The sequence below is a fragment of the Triturus cristatus genome, chromosome 1_2, assembly GCF_964204655.1.
Source record: "Triturus cristatus chromosome 1_2, aTriCri1.1, whole genome shotgun sequence".
Taxonomy (NCBI): Eukaryota; Metazoa; Chordata; class Amphibia; order Caudata; family Salamandridae; genus Triturus; species Triturus cristatus.
In genome coordinates, this window is record NC_140580.1 from 416,436,157 (window position 1) to 416,459,594 (window position 23,438).

Sequence of the window (23,438 nt, forward strand, 5' to 3'; positions counted from 1 at the left end):
GATAGAGATCTTAATTTGACCGGTGTTACCATTAACGTCCCAATTAACCCTGAGCGCAGTGCACAAATAACTAATCAAGGTGACTGTACAAATGATACATCTAATTATGGTCTAAATAATTATGAGATTCATGCGGGGGCCACAGGCTCTTCCATACCTAGTAACCTTTCAGGGAAATCAATTGATATCGACCGCCCGGTGGAGGGTAGCGGAATATAGTCTGGTGGAAAGTTGGATACTAATGGTACAGGAGTTTCTGCAACTGCTCAAAATATCACAACCTGTAATGCGGAGACCCAGTTTCTGGTCTCGTGGAACGTGGCAGGTCTAAAAAACAAGTTGTCTTCCAGGGATTGGGCTACTTTTATTGATAACTTTATGATAGTTAATATGCAAGAAACATGGGCTTTAGAGCCCCAATATAGATCAGGGTATCTCCACTTTGCAATAGCCGTAACCAAAACAAATAGAGGGAGACCCAAGGGGGGACTGACCACCTGGGTAAAACAGGATGATGGCTTTACAATTTCACAACTTGAAATTAATTCAAGGGATATTCTGGCGGTTAAGCTAAAATCTCCATCGTTCGGTGAACTTATTATCTTTAATGTGTATGCCAGAGGAAAGCCAGGAGGGAAACCTTCAGAAGTTGTGATGGCACTGGGACACTATGTTAGCATTTGGAGGGGACGGGCCAATTTGCTAATCTGCGGTGATTTCAACTGCTCCTATGAGCCCCTGGATCAAACAGACCTGGAGCTCACGGAGGCAGAGGATATCTGCTGGCAAATCCCCACCCTCAATCTAACCCCTATCAAACGGTGGACCCAGGCAGCCCTACAACTTAAGACTTTTAGTTTAGAGCATGGGCTGAGAGCAGTGAACGGTAGGACACGAGGTGACAAGCAGGGCAATCCAACTTTCAACAATGGATTGTGCACCAGTAGAATTGACTATATCTTGGTCAATCTCGAATTTTGGTCCGCCATATTTGATAAGATAGTTATACAGCGTATCGAAAGTGACCATAATCCTTTAAGTCTTGAGTTGCAGCTATACAAAGGGCAGGGGTCATCACAAGTTGACTTGATAGATGACATCACCATGACAAATGATACCCGGCGGGTTAGATGGGCCGAGTGTCTGGGTAAGCCCGAATCTATCAATATAATGAATGACATGGTAAAAGAAGCAACAAACGAAATGCTGGGGCAGTTGGATTTTGAGGATTGCTGCAGTAGGGTAATCCATATTCATTCGACCCTTTTTTTAAAACTTAGTACTTTTTTTAATATTTCCAGGAAAAAGCACCCTGGTAAGGGGAAAAGAAAACAGGAATCATGGTATGATAAAAATTGTAGGATCGCTTATAAATCTTTAGCTGATGCAGTGCGATCCACCGATAGGGAAGTTATAAGGGCGGCAAGGATTCACTACAAAAAGACACAAAATGTGGCGAAAAAAACCTGGGACACAAAATACTGGGAGGAGCTATTGGTAGCCAGTCAGTCCAGAGACTCGACAGACTTCTGGCATCTTGTGAGGTGGGGCATGGGGAACCAAAAACCAGCCCCGGTCAATCATGTCCCACCAGAACAATGGGTAAAGCACTTCAAGTCCCAGTTTGCCAATGTAAACAATGTCCCGCCACCCGCCCTAGCTTCTCTCAGTCCTCCTTTGCCAGTTACTACGCTAGTGTTCACCAAAAAGGATGTTGAATGTGCCCTCAATTTAATCCCTAAAGGCAGGGCCCCGGGCCTAGATAAAATTCCTGCAGACTTGTTCTTGCATAGCAGATCAGTCTGGGTCCCTTACATCGAACTACTGGCGAACACTCTGGCTAAAGGCACCACGGTGCCAGATATATGGCGGGGAGCTGAAATCATACCAATTTTTAAGAAGGGTGACCGAGCTGACCCGGGAAACTACAGGCCAATTAGCCTAATAGCCTGCATTCAGAAAGTTGTGGCTAGAATGGTACTTCTCAGGGTCCAGACCTGGATTGAGGAATCGGGAGTTATGTCCACTTTACAGGCTGGTTTTCGACCCCTGACCAGCACGGTGGACCAAGTTTTTAGATTTTCCACAATATACTGGAAATGGGTGGTTCTGGGGGGAGGTACACTATATGCAGCCTTTGTCGATTTAAAGGCTGCATTTGACTTAGTTCCGAGAGATAGGCTGTGGAGAGCGCTCCATGACCAGGGCATCCCACCTGAACTACTTGCAATTTTGATTACATTAAATGAAAACAATTATGCGCAGGTCAGGTGGGGTAATCAGAGTCAGGTGACTGACAGCTTCCCAACGGATAGGGGTGTTCGGCAAGGTTGTGTGCTGGCACCCACACTATTCACACTGTATATAAATAGAGTTATTGATTATTATAGGGACTCTATAACTGATCCACCCAAACAGAATGGCATCCCCGTCCCCCTTCTAATGTTTGCTGATGATACCCTCCTACTATCTAAGACACAGGAAGGGCTACAGAAGGCAATAGACTGCTTTGAAAAATTTTGTTATGACTATGGCCTCTCTGTTAATGTCTCCAAAACTAAATTTATGACAATGCATAGGCATCGGAACATCAGGGGTAGAGTTTTAATGAATGGGGAACAACTAGAGCAGACTGACAGCTTTAACTATTTGGGTATCACATTGGGCTCCAGGTTACAGTGGAAGCCACATGTGGCCCATTTAATCTCCAAGCATGCGCAACTTTCTGGCGCTTTGTTAAGAGAATTTAAGCTATCAGCCACCAAACCCATAGCCCCAGTATTAAAAATCTATGACTCGAGAGTAAGATCTTCCATGTTGTATGGAGCTGAATTGTGGGGGTCGTCTGAAATAGCAGGCTTGCAAAAAGCACACAATAGGTTTCTTCGCTGTATAACAGGCCTACCACAATCTACACCACTAATACCTCTTCGCATGGATCTGGGGTGTCAGAGTCTAGAAAATATATGTAGATTCAGACCAGTTGCCTACTGGAGAAGACTGTGGGTTACCCCTGAATTGAATCACTATGCGTTAGCACTTTTGGAGACGCGTAATATGGATACTGGGGAAAAAATTCCTTGGTTCAGAAAGGTAAAAATTCTTTTAAAGTCCTTAGGAATGGGGGATCTTTGGGATAATCCACAGGGGACATCATTTCCTACTAAAAAAGAGTTGAAAGAGGCTTACTGGTCACATATATCCCAGGTGGAGTTCCAGTCACACACTGATCCATCACATACCAAGGTTTTTCTGGAGCTGAAACATTCTATTGGGTATGAGTTGTACTGGGATTTGATCACATCGCCTCTTGATAGGAAATTATATCACCAGTTCAGGGTAGGCACTCTTCCACTGAACACGGTCACCTGTAACTGGGCTTCCAGTAAAAATGATCAAATGTGCCCTTTTTGTAAAATCCACCCCGAAACCATAGCACATATTCTGTTTATATGCCCAGAATATAAGGCCCCCCGCCTAAGATGGATAAGAGCAGTCTCTATTCAAAAGGGTATTAGGACGGGGATCACTGCACTGAGAATATTTCAAACTGATAGTTCTGAAATAATAGTGATAGCCCTAGCTAAATTTCTGAAACGGATGTGGCTAATTAGAGCTGGGAAACTGAAAGCCCTCCAGCCGCCCTAAAAGAAACCCAGTATAATGGTGGAATTTCTGTATTCTTTTTAGCTTGTTTTTATGAAAGATAGATATTTATTTTTTTATCTGGTCGACTAGGAATGCCACACATGCAGTAAATCTAATCATGTTGCTCCTAGCTTTAGTATCATGATTTTTATACACTATCTAGATGTGTAGCCTAAACTGGAAACACTTGATGATGAATTGTTTTTTAAATGTGCTTTTTGTAAATGATGGTGAGCTTTGTTTTTAAAATTGTCTTTTATGATACGAAGTCGAAATAAAGACTGTTTGATGATGATTGAGGAAATAGAAAGGACAGGGACACCACCCACTAATCTGTAATGAATATAGTCTAAGAAATGTGGGGGCATATCATCAAGGTCCCCATGATAAAATTGGCCCAGGACCAGCGAAGCGATTAAAAAAAGAGCGATAACCGTGCTTATCGCAATTACTTTACGCCTGGAAAAAAGTTTACTTAGGCATACTTTCAATGGGAGGTGGATTGCATATTCGCAAGCTTATTCTTATCGCTATGTTTGTTTCGCAGGATTTCTCCTGCTATCACCCCTATCGCTGGATTTTACATCGTCTGTTAGCGGCATCTTGATAATACGCCGCTAACAGGACGATGTACTTCAGCAATAGAAAGCGATTGAAAAAAACGCGCTAAGGGCATTTTGCGATAATTATCGCATTTGCTTGCTAATATGCCCCGTGGTGAGTGAGCAAGTTTGTAGTGGACTGGGATGCCCCAAAGAGAATAGGTGGTGTGTTGTGTATAATTTCTTATTGCTCAACATGATCAATAGGAGATGGCATGTAACTGAAAGAAGCATTGAGGGCAGCTTGCCATGCTTGATAGAATATTACGTAGAAAACGTATATGGCACTGGGATGGCAACATAAAGCAGACTGCAACTGTTACAGGACATGATTAGTGTTATGCATTATCTGCATGTTATGCATGTTATGGTCACAAGAAACATGCATGAACATCACAAATATTTTACTATAATATCCTTATTCAGAGAGAAGCAGAATGGAGTGGGAACAAGTAAAAGGTCAGTTTTGCAGCTTTTGATAATAAACACCTGACAGCTGAATAGGCAGAGAGCATTGGGTTCAGCAGCTCTGAATGAACCTCTATTATTGCCATTCGATTCTGATGTCACTTTGGATAGTGCGCAAACAGATGGAGTAATGTCATGTCAAACAAGTGATCTCTCTGGCAGTTTCTGCTGAAGGGCGTAGAATTTGACTTTGCCAACCTAACTACAGTATAGTATTACCTATGATTTTCTTTGAACACAATTTGTCTTTCACAGAATGTCTATCATACGCTTCATACTGCATCAGTCATACGGTGTATTAAAAAAATGTAAATGCTGAAATGTGCAAGCAAAAATATATGTTCCCTTTACAAGCTACCAGCATCTCTATAATTTTAATGAAGATATTTGTCACCAATAAGGGTGTGTGTGTGTGCGCGCGTGTGTGTGGTATGTGTGTGTGTATATATATATATATATATATATATATATATATATTACTCGTAACCTTGTTTTTAAAGTTCCATTCAGCATGCTGAACAAAACAGGAACGGACTCCACTTTCTTAGTGCAATTGTGGTTTATTTTAGAATCAGATCGCCGCCATATATATATAAAACAAACATTGAGTGGCAGGGGTCTGGGCAGTATATAAATATTTGCATTTCTTAAATGAATGAACAGTATCCAACTTACAACCTTATGAATGCAAGTTTTTTCTTGACTAATGGAGTCTAGTTGATCTGAAGAAACTTACCAAAAGACAAGTCCATTTTACATATTGTTATTGTTATTTCCTTCGAATAGGTACACATATGGTATGCATGTGGTTCTCTTGAATTCAAAGCTTTATATTCCTGAGGCAATATAGACTGACTGTGCCAGAAGGCAGACTCCATCCCAGGGGAGGAATGATACCTTGGAAATATATTGGAGAGATGTGTGATAACCAGATCACATTGCAGAACTTTACTTCGGGGATCAGTACATCACTGAATGTTTACTGGGAGTACCTTTATATCGGAAATCCAGATGCAAAATTCCCAATGTAATAGAAGTGCCCCTTGTAAATACTGGCACAGCAGGGGGGGAGGGTAAATGGACAGGCTGCGCGGAATGGGCTTGAACATAAAATAAGGGCTGAAATTTATATAGAAAGAGGAGAACGATCTAGGTCATGGTACGACCGCCCTTCAGCCTTTGTTCCTTTCAATCCTAGCATATGAGAGGGAGCAGAAATGCCTCAGAGCGGTGGGGAGGAGGGGTGCATGAACATATCAACCCAGTAGTCCCTGCAGAGCACCATTGGTTGAACACAACGAGGGCTATTTACAAAGGTAAACTTACACTGAGTAAATCTACAGCTGTAAGTTTACTCTTATACTTTGGAGTAAATGTACCTCTTGTGGCTTTTCACCATTTAAAAGTATGAACTTACCACAAAGTAGAGGCTTAAATGTGTGCAACGCCTGAAACTAGGGGGTGGAGCCTAATATAAAAGTGTAAAGTTATTACTTGTAACTTTTCAGATGTTGACGTAGATCGCCACCACCAGGTCGTGCATCTTCTTATTGCAAAGTATAGGGAAAATATCCAAACTTTATTACATTTAAAAAAAATACTAACAATAATTGTAGTTAAAATATTCTTGTAAATTGATTTAAATTTGTTATTTACAATGTAGAACAAAGTAAAAAATAAAATACTTCAGCAGTAAAAACTAAGTATATTTAATTAATTAGTTTGAAAGTATTGTAAAAATATAAAACATCCACCAAAATTAGAATGTTGATATTTATTTATTATGCAGTAAAAGTGATTAGAAGTTATGATTAGAATGAATGTAAATGTATTAAATTTAAATAAGATGACAATAATTTTTACATTTAAAAGGCTAATAAAATATTTATAATAGTAAATAATTGTTTTAATTATCTGTGTCATTGGCAGACTGTGATTACACGGGGAAGTGAGTGTGATTTCAGCTCGCTTCACGGCCCGGTTTGTTCCCAATTTTGAGGCTGGACGTAGGGGACTTGAGGGGGACCTTAACAAAGTTATTGCGTGATCACCAGCTGCTACACGGCCCCCCCTTTGCAAGGCAATTTCAGCGCTCATAAGAGCAATATCAGATCCTGCTGCGGTACTCACCAAATCCAGTGCATGCTGGGAACTGTAGTCGGACATTGAACTACATCTTCCTGATTGCAGCAGGGTCAGCTGACCTCCCACCAATGGGAGCGCCACAGGATATTCAAAGGTGGGAGATGGTGATAACAAGTTGACAGCGGCATCTGAGGAAGGCTTTTTCCGAAATGCATTATACTACGCTGCAACCTGTGAATAAAGGACTTCCCTCAAAACACCCCGCTGTGTCCTTGGATTGCCTTCGGAGTGAAGTGGTCATTTTGGTATATATATATATTCACTGAAAAAACCATAGGTTTCAGGGGCGTTATAGTTAGCTGGACTTTTCACTCGTACAAAACCATTGAAATTCCCCCGTTATAGTTAGTTTAGCTAACTATAACTAGCGCGCCCGCAATGCACTGCTGATGACGTCACATATTACATCTCTCATGACATGGTCAGTGACATCACTCATGACATCACTGATGACATCTCAAATGACATCACTGATGACATCATCCAGTGAATGTGTGTTTTTCTGAAAATGACATATGTTTTATATATGTATATCTCAAGGTCGATGGAAGAATAAATGGGTATATGAATGTCTAAATGGATGATTTGTTTTTGAAAAATTGATTGTATAACTGACTGATTAAGTGTATCTTAGTGAATACATGGCTTAGTGAGTAATGTTTAAATATGTAAATATCTGTATCAGTCTCTCACTTTGTGTATAAGTGGCTGCATGGGTTGGTGAGTAGCTACATGAGTGTCTATATAGGTTATTAGTTGGTTTTTTGAGTATCAGTATGAGTGTCTGAGTGTCTGTATGGTTCAGTGGGGGGTTTTACGTAGTTTATAGGTGCATGAATAAGTGACTCACTGTTTGTATGTGATGAAAACAGCATGTGTGCAGGACTGTACGGGTGGATGAGTGTGTGCATGGGTGTGTTAGTGAGTGAATGACTGTCTCAATAGTGTCTTTATGAGTAACTACATATGTTTTAAACTAGTATATGTGACTATTGGTGTATATAAGTGAGTATATGTGAGAGTGAGAGATTGGAAGAGTTCCTGTAAAAATAAGTATGTGTTTCTATAAGTGATTGTTTAAAAGACTAAGTATGTGTAAGTTTCTGTAGAAGTATGTGTGGTGGTGTGTGTATAACTGTATATGCAAGTAAATGGATGTTTGATTCTTTATTAGCATGAGTGACTGTGTGTGTGAGTAACTCTATGGATGAGTGGCGTTGTGTAACAGGATGTATAGGTGTATGAGTACATATGATAATACCCACCTTCTCTAAACAGTTAGCTTGTTGCCCCATCCACCTCCTCCCTATCCTCTGTTGTCTGAATCCATGGACTAGCCTTCTCCCTCCTGCCATGCATGGTCTGATGTGCTGCCACTGCCCTTCATTTAGCATGATGTACCAGTCCACTCCTCCTGCCCTCCATTGCCCAATTCTATGGCCCATCATTGACCTCCTGCTTAGCCTCTGTGCTTAGCTTGCTGCCCCTATTCTCCTTCCCCCTGCTCTCTGATGTCTTTGTGCATGCCCCTGCTCCATCCTTTTTGCCCACCATGTTCCATGGACCTGCCACTCCTATCTACTCTGAGTGTTCTGTTGAGCTGTCACTCCCCTCCCACCTGCTTAGCATTGTCAGATGACTGTAACCTATCCCTGCCACCTCCACCCTGCCTGTCCACATGCCATGCCCCTAATCCCTTCCTCCTGTCCTCCATGGTCCATTTTACTGCCACACCCTTCTGCCCTCCATGGTCTGTTGTGCTGCAACTGCTCCTCCTGCCTGCCCTGCGCGGTCTGTTGTGAGGCCCCTTCCCATGAACTCTCTGGTCTGTGCCCAGGTCCTGACCCTCCCTTCTATCCTCCATGGTCCTTTGTGCATGCCCCTGCACCCTCCTTTTTGCCCATCATAGCCATTGTGCTGCCACTAACCCTCCCGCTTGCCATGCGTGGTCTTCTGTGCTGCCATGGCCCCTCCCACTTTCCCTGTGTGGTCAGCTAGCTGCCCCTGACCCCCTCCCACCTTCCCTCCATGGTCTGTGTGTATGCCATCATAGTCTCACTATTGCTCTCCATGGTGTGTCTTGTTTCTAGTGCCCATCCTGCCTGACCTCCATGGTCATCTTGCTGCTCCTGCCCTGCCCCCTTGCCCCCAGCCCTCTGTTTCCATGTGCAGACCCTATTCCCTCCCTCCTGGCTTGTCTGTACCATTGTAATGCCCCTGATCCGTCCCTCCTGCCCTTAATGGTCTGTTATGCTGCAGCTTTCTCTCCTGTCTGTCCATTATGGTCAGCTAGCTACCATTGCCTCTTTCCCCTCTGTTCTCTGTTGTCCATGTGCATGGTCCTGTCCCCTCCATATTGCTTTCTATGGATTGTTGTGCTGCACTCCCGTCCTGCATGCCCTGTGTGGTGTATTGTGCTGCTGCAAACCCTGATGTCTGCCCTGTAGGGTCAGTTTGGTGCACCTCTCCATGTCCCTCCTGTCCTCTGTTTTCCGAGTCCATGTCCCTACCCCAATTCCTCCTGCCTACCATGATCCAATGTACCATACTTGCGAACATTTTTAACTTGGTAAGAGGGAGATTTTGAAAAAAAAAACTGGGGTATTGATTTTCCCCTTTGAGTTACATTGAAAAAGAGGAGATTGTACACAGGAGACAGATCAAATAAAGCCCATTTGAGCTTAAAAACATTGGACGTTTCCTGGCTGAAACGGGTCAGTTGACATGTATGGTTGTACTACCACTACCTCTTCCTTCTGCCCACAATGGTCTATTATGTTGCCACAGCCTCTCTTGTCAGTCCTGTATTGTTGGTTTGTTGCCCCTGCCCCCCTTTCCACTGCCCTCCATAGTCTGTTGTGATGCCACTGCCCTTCCTGCCTGCCCAGTGTGGTCAAATTGTTGCCTCTGCACTCTCCTACCTGCCTTCAATTTTCAGAGTCCATGCCCCTGGCCTCTGCCTCTCAACAGTATCCCAATGAACAACTAGATTGCTAACATTCTATATTTATTACAAAAGTGTGGGACGCCTGACGTCATCTTGATGTAATCAAAACTGTAATACCTATAGCATTTTCTTCAATTACATATATGAGAGGGTCTTATTTGCATCAAAATTATGGTTAGTGTTCTAAAAAAGTAAAATGAGGACATATTTTCTGAGTTTTCAAATAGCGACAAAGAACTTTTAAGTTATTTGTAATCTTTATGTTTTTTTATCCAGTTGACCACTTGATTAAATGTTGCACTTAGGGGAGAGGATGTGGTGTTACTTCCAGAGCTGCAGACTTTGCAACTGAGGAACCAGGTTGGAGTTTCTGCTTCAGCTCAACATTCTGTGATTTTGGTCAAATCACTTAATCTCCCCATGTCTACAACCAAAATGAATTTGATATTGTGTGATGTAACCAATGTTAATGTAAAGCACTCCAATACCTGACAAGTCTGCACTATATAAAACTGCAAATACACAAAAAATAAGTGTTTTGCACACTTCTGTCATTGGGCTACATGTGGGCTACATCTGGGTAATATTTGTGCTGCATTTGGGCTCTTTTGTCTCTGGTGGCCATCTTGGGAGATTTATTTGTTATGAAGTTTCCTAATTTCCTCATTTACTGCAGTCTACTCAGTAGGAAATACTTTCAGTGTTTTACTTTGGTTCCATCAAGAAGGCATTCAGATGTGTCACAAATTTGCCATAAATTCTGAATGTTAACACTCTAGTTGCTCATTACATCACTATAGTAAAGCTACTGCTCACCAGGGAAGTCTGCTGCTGGTATTCAAAGTGCATGTTTCAGTCTGCATGTTAGAATTTTTTTATGAAATAGAAAAGGATTTGAGAAGTCAAAATGTGCCCTAATTTTTCTTTCTGCAGCACTAATCATAATTTCTATGGCAAAATGAACCCCCTCATTTTGTTCCTTTGTAAATTAAATGTTTTAAGTGTTACCACTTTATTCCAATCAAGATGGCTTCAGGTGTGCCATACTTTTGTCATAAGTAAGACTGTTAGCGCTCTAGTTGTTCGTTAGAACACTCTGGCACATTCTGTCATTGGGCTATACTTGGGCTACATCTGGGTGATATTTGGGCTACATTTGGGCTCTTTTGTCTCTGGTGGCCATCTTGGGAGATTTATTTGTTATGAAGTTTCCTAATTTCCTCATTTACTGCAGTCTCCTCAGTAGGAAATACTTTCATTTTTTTACTTTGGTTCCATCAAGAGGGCATTCAGATGTGTCACACATTTGCCATAAATTCTGAATGTTAGCACTCTAGTTGCTCATTAGATCACTGTAGTAAAGCTACTGCTCACCAGGGAAGTCTGCTGCTGGTATTCAAAGTGCATGTTTCAGTCTGCATGTCAGAATTTTTTTATGAAATAGAAGAGGATTTGAGAAGTCACTCAAAATGTGCCCTAGTTTTTCTTTCTGCAGCACTAATCATACTTTCTATGGCAAAATGAACCCCCTCATTTTGTTCCTTTTTAAATTAAATGTTTTGAGAGTTACCACTTTATTCCAACCAAGATGGCTTCAGGTGTGCAATACGTTTGTCATAAGTAGGACTGTTAGCGCTCTAGTTGTTCTTTAGAACACTCTGGGAAGCTGCAGTAGAACACAAAGGAATCAACTGACAGTCTCTGCCCTTGTTGGATGTACATGTTTTACTGAGAATGTCAGACATCATTCTCACATGACTGAGAAAGATAATGTGAATTTACAGAAAATATGCTCTCAGTTTAACTTATAGATCACCTTCCAAACCTCTGTGGGAAAAGCATGAGAAAATAGTTTTCTCTCAAACATGATTCATGATATCACAGCAGAAGGCTTTTTCACATGGTAAAATCACCTTAGAACACACCACAATTCCTAAAATGAGTATGGTACCATCAACAAATGATTTATAATGTAACTAAAGTCTTAAAACCTTCTATTAACTGCAATGCTTTTTAATGAGGTGCTATCATGTATATTGGTCATGTATATTGGTCCCAAGATGGCTGCCAACACTGAGATGTGTGGTTAGGCTCCTATGGGAAAATGCATGGGGAAAATGCGTTTTGGGACTCCCCTTTTTTCTCGGCCCCACTTGACGAATCACCGTGAAATTTTCAGGATAGGAGCGGACCGGAGCTGGCCAAATGTTTCGAAAATTTCACGAAGATTCGTCAATCGGCGCCAACGTTATTCCAAATAGAATGTTGCGGATTTCCTATGGAAAATAGGTCCTAACTATAACTACCTACTGGCGACTGCCAGTAGGTAATATAAATATATATATATATAAAACCTACTGGCGGTCGCCAGTAGGTAGTTATAATTAGGACCAAGTTTACATAGGAAGAGCATTTGTTGTTTTGCTTATAACTTTGGCGTCGTTTGATGAATCTTCATGAAATTTTCCAAACTAATTCTTTGGTCATAAAAGCTCCTATGTGGGAAGTTTGGGGGGTGATTCGTCAAGGGGGGTCGAGAAAAAAGGGGGGTCCCAAAACGTGTTTTCTCCATGTTAATTTCCATAGGAAACTTTAGACAAGGCAACAGGTCGAACGGAATTACCCCAAATTTGGCAGGGAGAAGGGTCTTGGTCTAGAAAGTACGTTTTTGTTTATTTGGTGTAAATCCGTTAAGTCGTTTTTGAGAAATATCGAAATGTACAGATATCGATATTTGGGAATTCTGCCATCTGATTGGCTGAGGCGTTATGAGCATGAGCTTGCTGCTTATTGGTTGTGAGCGCTGCGAGCGGTTGCAACTAGGAAGTGTTGGCCGCCATTTTGTGATTCCGTTGAAGCAAGTAAGGGAAAACAAGGGCGAAAAGAGTAGGAAACAGGAGGGTAGGAGCGCTGTGAGGTCTGTGGGATGGTTAGGGTGTGCTACACAGGGAGTGTGAAGCGATGTATTCACCCCTACCAGTGTGAAAATGCTGTTTTGCCCAGCGTGAGATGGTACTGAGGTAAGGTGCTGGTACACTTTGGGATGAAACCGTCAGCTGATTGCTGTAAACTGATGTGCTTTGGGCACTGTAGGATACTGGCTGCTGTAGCATAGCTGTGGAAGTGGTGTTAGTATGGGTTTAGACTATAGCAGGAGTGGGAAGCAAACTACACACCCCTGCCGGTCTGAAGACTCAAATGGAATGTTTTAGCAAACAGGAATAAAGAAATAATCCTGAAGAATATAATGCAGAATGTTGCAATGCCACAAATGGTGAAATCAGGTGTGTTTAAGAAAGTGGCAGTGTGGGATAAAGCGATGGAGTCTGCAAGTTCTATAAAAAGTGTCTTTATGTAAGTGCCATAAATGGAACCACTGGTGCAAGAGCTAAGGCATCCAGCTGAGGCAAACTCCAACAGCTTCTGCTGTATTCAAAGCTAAGCTTCTGCACCAGTCAATTTCACATTAAATGTTACAGTTCCATGTGACATAAACAATACCTCTTAGACATGAGTGACTGTAAATTGTAGAATGAAAATAAAGGTAGGACACGATTATCACACTGTGCCAACTGGTTCCTAAACAATGCCGTGTTTTTTGATCTTGATCGCCAGTTCGTGAGCAGAGGCTGAGGATGAGCTAATTTGTGTGAAAGGGCTTCGTGGATAACAGGCAGGCAGAGAGACGCGTGTACAAAGAATAGATATGATTTCAAAATGGATGTCGGGTTTAGGCTAATTTAGCAAGTAAATAGTGTATTTGCATAGGCCATACATCATCCATCCCTGGTTAATGTGGAGAGGGCCAATAATGAAAACAGAGTTCAAATGCCTAAGCATACTTAGAAAGTTATTATATGAATATAGTTCAATAGGAAAAAGTCAAAAAAGTTGGAAAAAATCAATCCAAGAATAAAGTGAATTTCTTACAAGTCTTGGAGATTGCAGTCCGGAAGTTCTTCAGCGGCTTGAGATGCGTAATGTTCCAAGAGGCAATTGTTGCCATCGTGTGAGAAAAGCGAAGCGATCCAATTCATTTCCTCGAAGGGACAGTAATGTTCCTCGAATGTTGAAGCGGCAATTTGAATTGGCAGGCAATCTGCGATGTTGTCAAAAGTCGAACGTTGCAGGAGGTCTTTCGCGGCTGTGCAGAAATCCCATTCCACCAGGATACCTTTTTGCGTTGCATCCGCCATTGCTCCACTGCCCGAACAATCAAGTTCATGGTTTTCAAGATACTCCATTACCTGCTGGATATCGGGAGCGTTTGCTGGGATCGCCAGTCGATTGGGCAACTTTTGCAATAAAAAAATGGTTGCACAAAGATTGTATATGTGTAAATAAATGTCATATTGTAGCTGGCTCCGATAATAGCTAGAGGCAGGCAGCCAAAAAGTTGTTTCATTTTTTCACAGTATTGATGTAGCTTCGCGTAGAGGCGTATTCTGTTGGACATGCTTGTTACCACAGGGAGCGTAGCCATTTTTAACAAGCTAAAATAGTAGTAGGATGGGGTTTTTATATGTAGAAATTTACAGAAAGCAATTGTAAAACTGAGCACTTTGGAGCATAGTATGACAGCACAATTTTTTAATGGTGGTAAGTTTTAAAGGTAATCTTCCATGGCAGAGAGTGTGGATTCTCAATGTTTCCAAGACAAGGCATATGTCCAGTAAAAAAGTACTCTCAGCTTCCACACAATTGTGGTTAGATAGTGCCACCCTTGTTATACTAAGTAAAGGGTTGCAGCCATCCATCTGGTGTCAAGTCACAGGTGGGATCAGACTAAAACTACCCAGATACGGTTAATGTAAGTTGGCACAATCCTAGAGACACACGTCAACCTCCCTACATGTACTAACATGCAATGAAAACATCTACACATGCAGCAACCAGTAATTCCAGTAAAAACATGCTCAACAATAGCTATCATCACCTACCATGCCAAGTAATACCACCATGCGCAGTGGTGTTTTCCATGGAATTAACATGGTAATTAACATGCATTATTCTTCTTAGCAAGTGCAGGAATTTTTATGAAGTTTCAGTAACATGCAGTCCCATTTTTCACATTTTACCTTAATAAACATATCCACTCTTCCTGTAAGAGCTAATCAACAGTCCAACCCACCCCTTTTATCTGGTGAGAAGAGTCAGAGAGACGTCATGCATGTGTAGCCCAGATTCTTTAGATAACTCCCATTCTTGTGCTGTTGTATGGTTAGATAGTGAGTAGCCCTTCCCTGAATCCTCCTCCCCTTAAAAGAAGGTCAAACATTTGTCTCTGTAACTGCTACTTACAACTGAAATTGCATCACAGCTCTGGAAAAGAGACTTGAGACAAACCCTCAACCTAAACCTTCCCAGAATACTTGTCAGCTATCAAGACCTACTCTTGATTAGGATTACTTGAAGCAATGTAAAGCAAAGGGATCAGAAATTTCAATATACGGGTAGCTGTTGAGAGCTAGTTACTACACATGATGTGAAGTTATGACACAATTAGTTCTGTACAATCAGTACAAAATGTGCACTTTTGTCCACTTGCCACATTTTTGACCTGTGATCAGATTCGCCACCCATTCGTAAGTCGCTTCTTAAAGTTCTCTGTCTTTAATCATTGTCATTGTTACTGTTAATATTTTCAGGTTTTTACCCATGCACATGTATTGCAGCCAGTCATAATTAGTATTTAAGTTTCACCTAGTGCTGGATCTTTACCTGTCACGAAAGAGGTGCAACAAGTGCAGTATAAAACTTCAAAGTCCTTCAGTACTAATTTAAATTGTCACTCAGAAAAGATAGTACATTTGCATAAAAATATGGCAATGTAATTCTTCATTGTAATCAAATTGTAAAATGCTCATTTTGGCATGAACATCTTTAAAGTATTGTAAGTAAAGCAAACAGAACCAAGAAAAGGTACACAAGGGACAGGAATGAGCCAACTATTTTTCAGGCTCCCAGAATTCTCTTCGCACACTACTATGTTTCAGCAGACTATAATCCAGATCATAAGAGAGTGAGAGAAATGCTAATATAAGATGTGGTCCACAACTACAGTTTTGGTGTAATTTGTGTTTTATGTTGATGTGGACCATACACAGTAGTTGGTTACCACCTTTGGACAATGTATATGGTTGTAGGTTAGTGGAACTTTAATGAAATCTTCTGCTTTTGGCCGCAACATAGAAAACATTTGTGGAAATTCAGAACACAACCAGACACAATAGTATAACACAACAAGACAAATCAACAACAGAACAAATACATACTCTGACAAAACACAACAAAGGAACCACAACAGAATGCTACATAAAAATCACACCACAGAAAACTAACAACATAAACAAAACAAAGTGCAAATTTAGAGCATGACAAAGACCACAACACTCCATCAACATAAGAAAAGTGGAACATGAAAACATTTCATTTTGCATTTATCTATATCGACTAGCCCCCAAAAGCTATTTTTGTTGGGCTGTAACTGTCCGGTCAGAAAAACAAACGTTCACAATGAAATCACAAGTCGGTTAATGTTGGATGGGAATAAGATATAGAGGTGATTAAACCACTATTTGTAATATTTTTTAAAAAAATGTCATTCATTGGTGACGTTGGATGTTTAGTAGATATATTTAGGGAAAGTGACTTTTAAAAAGTGACACTTTACCTGTCTGAGTGTTCAGAAGTCTCTTTAGCAGTAGACTGCTGGTAGAAGGTCCTGCCAGTGCTTCCCCTTAATCTGGTGTCAAAACTGCTTCCAGTATACTAACAGTGGCTTTGGCCGTTTCACAAGGTGTGTGAGGCTCACAACAGATTTCAGCTCAGGAAGGACAGCTAGGGCGGGTCCAAGAATTTAATGAACTTGGAAAGGACCAGGGTGAGGCCTGCCCATTCATAGTTAAGTTTAAGGAGACCTGAGAAAAGTAAGCCTTTTGTTCTGTATGCCCTTTGTAGCTAATTTGCTACCAGCACACTCAGAGGGGGAGCTGGTCCGAGAACCTGTTTGATTTAATTGACAAGGGAAGTAGTAGTAGTAAATAATTTATTGTTTGGTTAATGAAAACCTTGACAATTTTCACATAAAAATCAGACAGTAAAATTCATGATTATAAAAGAGCATATCTTAAAAAAATTCCTCCCTTGTGTCGATATTCGAAACAGTGATCAGTAGTTGTTGTCAAATACAGTACGTAGATGAAATCTTTGATTTTGAGATCGGACATGAATTATTACTCTTGAGCTAATTTAGATGTTTAACGTTGTGATGAATTAACTAAATGTGCAAGATTTTAGCAGTGCATTCAGTATAGATGACGAGAAACTTAGGTCCTGGGTGCTTGCTAGTTTCAGTTGTCCACCAATATTCAGTCTTGCAAAGCCACTTGGCAAGTGCGTTCTTTAAGGGCTGGTTCGGTGTGCAAATGATAGCAAGGTATGTGCCGGGTCCATTCTTATTCTAAACGCTTTCTGAAGAGTTTACTATTTCTATCTCGTAAAGTGCCTGGTGCAAATAATAAAAGAAGGTTCAACATTAATCACTGGATTTGATAAATTGGTATCACAATGAATCACGAAGTTTAAGATTGTGTTATGCATAACGAAGAATAGAGAGGGGATAGGGATCAAGGGAACATATTCAAATAATTAAAAAAGTCAATGTTTGGGGCACTGTAGTAAAAGGTGGCTTTGCAATGCTCGGTTAATCTGTATACAGCAGGTGTAGTGCGTTCCTGTTGTGTGTTGTGCTCCAGCTTATGACTTCCAGATACCAGTTGGCCTGAGTGTTTAGTTCCCTGAGAAGCGGCACTGTAAGGTTCTTTTGACTGCGAATTTAGAGATTGTTGGCGCTTGCTGCCAGAGATTTTTCCCCTGCCACTTCCATAAATCGTACAAAGTGACACGAAAACTCTACGTCTCCACCTCCGAGGCATGCCTTCACTTTTTGTCTGCAGGATCTTATCCCTTTGCTTATAAAGATGGGCTTCAGTAGCAGTCGCCGTTCAACTTGCAGTTCTCTGCAGATGCATGTTAAGTGGAAGACACTCTCATCGACCTCCCCACATAAGCGACATGTAGTCTGGGTTAGTGATCGTTTCCAGGGGGGAGATGCAACAGGGTTGGTAAAATGCCCATTCAGAAATGAAGGTATTTTTCTTTTGTTCTCCTGTTGAATCCTGCTCCGAGATAAGATTGTGGAGAAAGCCTAACATAGCTCTGCACAACGAACCATCTGGGGGCCTTTTCTTTGAGCACTGCCTTGTCTCCCACTATGAACAACCTTTTTACTGTCTTGTTTACGAGTTGCTTGAAGTAGGTATGAGACCCTGGGGCCGCCCAGAGATCCTCAAGGCCTAGATGGTCTATGGATGCTGTCAAGTAACCTATGGTTGCACATTCCTTCTTTAAGTGTATTTCGTTCCATAGATGGGTATTAAGTGTTCCTGGTATGGCCTTTTTTATCCTGTGCCAGCACTTGACATAGGCACCTTTGTGACCGATTTCTTGGGATTGCAGGCCAAATTCCAACCTAATTTGGGTGGGCAAGACATAATTAGGTAGGTTGAATATCATTCTTGCTGATCTTGATCTATTTTGTCCAGATTAGCCACGTCTCTTCCCCTCCGGCACCCGCTCCCATGAGTAATAGCTGGAATTAGCTTTGCTTGCCAAACTTATAGCAGTGGGATAAGGCTTGGGCCTACAGTTTTATTTTTGATGAATTTTAAAGCAACTGCAATTGAGTTGCCTCTTCTCTTGATGGCTTCTTTTTGTGTATTAAATGTGCGTTTGTTGTCTATTATCACTCCCAAGTACTTATATTCCTCAAATACTTCTATTGTAGTACCGGTCAAGGGCCAATGGTAGTTGGATGTTAACTTTTTTGGGTGTAGTCGCATTACCTTTGTTTTGTCAAGGTTGATGGTTAGACCGTCGGTAGGTAAATACCTGCTTGTTGTATCTAGTAGGTATTGAAGACCGATGGGGTTTTGGCTGATCAACACAAGGTCGTCTGCGTACAGCAGATTAGAAAGTAGAAGCCCTCCCATCCTTGGCGCATGTGAATTACAGATGTTCAGTTCCATCGATAGGTCTGCCATATACAAGTTGAAGAGCGTCGGGACCAACACACAGCCCTGTTTCAGCCACTTTGTTGTTAGGATTTTTCTGGACAGGAAATTACCATCTCCTAACTTTACTTGGTTCCACGTGTTAATGTGTAGGAGTATTAACTGATTTAAAAGAGTAGATGGTATTTTATTTTCCTCAACTTTGCATCAGAGTTTTTTCCTGTTGATTTTATCGAAAGTTGATGAATGGTCGATAAAATACAGAAAGAGATGGACTTTTGCTGCTTTGGCACCGTCTATTAATAGAGAGAGGGCGAGTATGTTAGTTGTTGTTCCCATGCCTTTGCAAATGCCCGTCTGATTATGGGGATAATCGATTTTTCATTTGCCCAGGATGTGAGGTCATCCAGGAGGAGGCCAGCATAGTATTTGGCCTCTATGTCAATTAGAGCTATTTACTTTGTTCTTTTCCCCTTTCTTGTATATTGGGGATATGATAGACCCCCTCCAGGAGTCATGGATGCTATCTCCTCCTGTGATTTGTACAAACAGTGGTAGTAGTGCAGGAGCCCAATAATCCGAATCTTTTCTTACTAGCATCGGTGGAATCCCATTAGGGCCCGGTGCGCCCTCCAGCTTGCCTTTAGCTATCCTGTTCTTGATCTGATGAGTTGTGAATGAAAGGTGATCATTTATTACTGGGAAGGTTTGGTCGGGGAGAGTTGCTTCAGGGATGTTGCTGGGGCTCTGCTTCTATTCTGAGTTAAAATGTTGCAGGAGGTGTGTAGCCCAAGCTTCTTCTGTCAGATGTGATTTAATTCTTTGTACATTCGGGGTGTTTAATCTATTTTTTGTGCACCAGAATCTTGCTCTGTTGTTGGACTTGGAATCATACAATAGCCTGACCCACAGATTCTCATCTGATTCCCTTTTCACTTGCCAGATGACTTTTTTCTTTTTTGCTTGTAATTGCGTTAGCTCCTTCTGAAAAATGGGATCCTGTCCTGTTCGCCGAAGTCTGCATAATGTTTTATTTATTGCATTCATGAGCTCCCGATCAAATCCACCTCAATTATTAAACCACTTACTGACAATTTAGTATTTTACTAGAGACAAATTATACAACATTATTGAGCATACTCTATGGTACTATTGTTGTCAATTTAACACACATTACTGTCTGTGGAAAGGTTTCACCTCATTAGTACCGAAATCGGGCAACTGAAAGGCAAATAGTTATCCTTTACAAAGGTTTTTCCACTGCAAAGACACATTGCAAGGCGCAGTTCTAAGTACCGTTTAATGCATTTGTGTCAGCAACCTATTTATTTATGTTCAATTCTGTGAGTTGTACTACAGATTGTAGAATATGTGACAATTATGTTAAATCCATAATTATGTTGAAAATGCAACGTCTGCAAAATGATAATTTTAGTGACATTGAGAATGCTCCAGCAAAACAAGACAGAATATCAAATCCAACAAATGTTAATATCTGCTGAGATTGTATGTGTTTATGTGGCCTACTGCAATTAAAAGTTATATGCATTGTTTGGGCCACCAATAAAGTATTTCTAACTTAAAGCTAAAACCATTGTCACAAATGTCAGCTTTGTTGGCCCACATTTATTAGGTTTTTGAAATTTCACTTGAGTATCTGCAGTATGCATATGAACCAGTATTCTCTTCATGCACACTTATAGTGATTTTCAGGTGATGTTTTGTGTGCACATGTCAGGTCTCCTTTAGATTGAAGGCTCCTCAGAAAGCAATTTAATTATGTGTAGGAAGCAAATAATAGAAGCACATGCTGTTGTCTCTTGCCCCCTTCCACAAAGGACTTGGGATTTCTTTATTTTCTGTCTTAGATATCCTGCACACAGGTGATTCACATGATATTTGGCCCATAGTTGGGAAATTAATTTCTATTTTTGGTAAGCCATTACGTATGTTTTAAAAAAACATTCTAGTTCCTAATTTTGTAATGTATTATAACTATGACTGCACCACACTATGACGTCGATTACGATGTTGGTGGGACTGACACTGACGTGCCGTCGCTACCTCTCCCACCGACATCTATATGCACGGTTAGACTGCTGCATTATAATGTGGTTGGTCGGATCACATTGCCCCAGGGACTGACTGACACCTTCCAACTTGCTCAAGGAGCCTTTTGGGTGGTGGGTCAGATCACATTCCCCACAATGGAGACTGTGCCTTCTCAGGCAACACCATGTGTATTATGGTCCACCTTTCTGCCAGCCATCAGTTCTTCCAACACAAAAAGGCTGGTGGGAAGGATTTATTGGTGCCCCTAACAGGGCCCCTGTCCCCCGTGGCCCTCTGATATGGTGCCTAGGGTGCACCTGCGGTTCCCCCCAAAAGATTCCGCATCATGTGGCAGGCTCAATGCAAAGAGGCATGTTTCCGACTGCCTCCACGGCAGTTGGATCCTGACTTGGAGGTCAGGACCGCAGACTACCTGTCAGCCAATACCTTTACCACAATCATGCCGGTCGTACACTCGTCCGACTGGCATTGTAATCAGTCCCTAAATATCTACAATATCATCATAGTGTGGACATTTAGTAGATTAAGACGTAAACAAACTAAGACTAAGCAGCTAACTCATAACTTTGACACCCTACAGTATTCCACACATGCTATGCCCATGAAATTTAATGTGAATAATAGGAGCATCTCTAAGTCAAACCAAACAACCTACCCAGTTTACTAAAGAATACTCAGAAACCATGGAAAAGTAAGAAAGAAACTGCAATTGAACTAGAAAAATGGCACTCAAAATGGGATACACTAACACTATAGTACACATTTTGCAAGTAAAAGAAGCAAAATAAGAGCCATAAAAGTGAATTCTGATACAAGTATAAATTCATATTTATGGCGCAAATTCTGGGGTAAGGCGGAAGTTTTAATTCTGCCGGCAGAGTAGGTGGAATTTTATTAATTCTGCGTTACTCTTGTAAAGTGGAATAACTTGATTCATTAAATGTCACCTCTCCACCGGCAGCATTAAAGTATGCAGTGGTTTCTAAAGTTTGGAAATCACTGCATACGTCTCAGAGCCTTTAATACTCTCCAGTAATTACCTGTTGATCACTGCAGAGTATTGAAGGGGTGCTGAGTGATATATGCAGTGGTTTACACTGCATACTTCTCGGTGCCCTTGAACATTCTGCAGTAATCAACTTGTAATCACTTCAGAGTACTCTAGGGACACTGATTGATATATGCAGTGGTTTCTAAAGGTTAGAATAGAAACCATTGCATATCCCACTCACCGACATACTTAATACCCTGTAGAGATTCAAAAGTTTTAATCCCTGCAGAGTATGTAAAGGGTGGGCACCGAATTGTATGCATTGATTTGTAAAGTTTAGAATCCACTGTATACCACACTATTTGTTTGGCTGCGCTATTTTCATACCTCAAAATGCACCCTAGCATCCTTTTTTGGATGCGAGGTTGCATTTGGCGAAATTAAAATAGCACCAGATGCCTATTTAGCCCCGCAGCGGAATTTTAATGCAGATGTGCTTACTTCAGTGGAATGAAACTCTGCCAATTCTACCCTCCTCTACACAATTCCTCGCTAGTGCAACTAAGGGCCATATAACAGCGGGGATCTTTTCTCCAGTGATCACTTTAAATCCAGATTATGTCCCTCTCCATCAGGTATTTTTATGATTACAATCTACTCTCCCTTAAATGTTTAAGGTTTTAAAATCCTAAAAAAAACATATTTTCACGGTTTAGAACTATTATAAGCTTTATGAAATTTACAGTGGACTTTCCCTGCAGATATGCTTTCAATCATCTGGAAGTTACACCAACTGGGGCTCAATATGCCATTTATTTTGTTTTACTCCATGCCTCTAATGTTAACAATACATTCATTGACAATTTTTTTTGTAAGTCGTATGAATGGAAATTAGATTTTTTTTGTTTTGAAAGTACCATATGAATCTTTGTAAAATTTTTAAAATACCAAAATTGAAAAAGAAACATTAAAGTTACAACAATATGGATTTCTTATTACAGTGTAACGCCTGACCTGCAAAACTCCAACCTGCTCTCAATTTGCTACTGTAGTGTCTTCGACACTGAGAAATAATATGTGGTTATTTATATTCAAAATATATCTCGAGGGAAAGATTACAGGCAGGACGTCAATAGCAATGTTCTCATTCGCAGCCAAGAGCAAAACAACAAACTGTTGAACAGATAAAAAAAACTGAGATTTTATTCGATTGCTCGTGGCCAAAGACACTGTGAAGTAGAAATCGAATCCTCATGCTTTTATTTACTTACCTTCGAGACAGATTGAAGACTTGCTGGGGGTCTCCGTTCTGAATGAGGTAAGTGATTGGATCGCCTTCCCGGTCTACTGCCTTGAGAAGAGAAAGACAATAAAAAAATGTTTGTGTTATATAACTATATACTAAAGACAATGTACACATTGTACACATATTGGTATAGCTCTTGACAGAACTGTACCAGCTGCAAAGCAAGGGCCTTCACTCAGAGTAT

General features: G+C 41.0%; 1 protein-coding gene across 1 annotated transcript in view; it reads right to left on the minus strand.

Annotated features, from left to right (window-relative positions):
* PCDH15 (protocadherin related 15) overlaps positions 1 to 23,438 on the minus strand; it is a 2,378,624-nt gene that overhangs the window by 849,944 nt on the left and 1,505,242 nt on the right. The window contains exon 16 of the mRNA XM_085614969.1: positions 23,220 to 23,299. Coding sequence (XP_085471095.1) covers positions 23,220 to 23,299 — 80 coding nt within the window. The remainder of the gene's footprint in view (positions 1 to 23,219; positions 23,300 to 23,438) is intronic.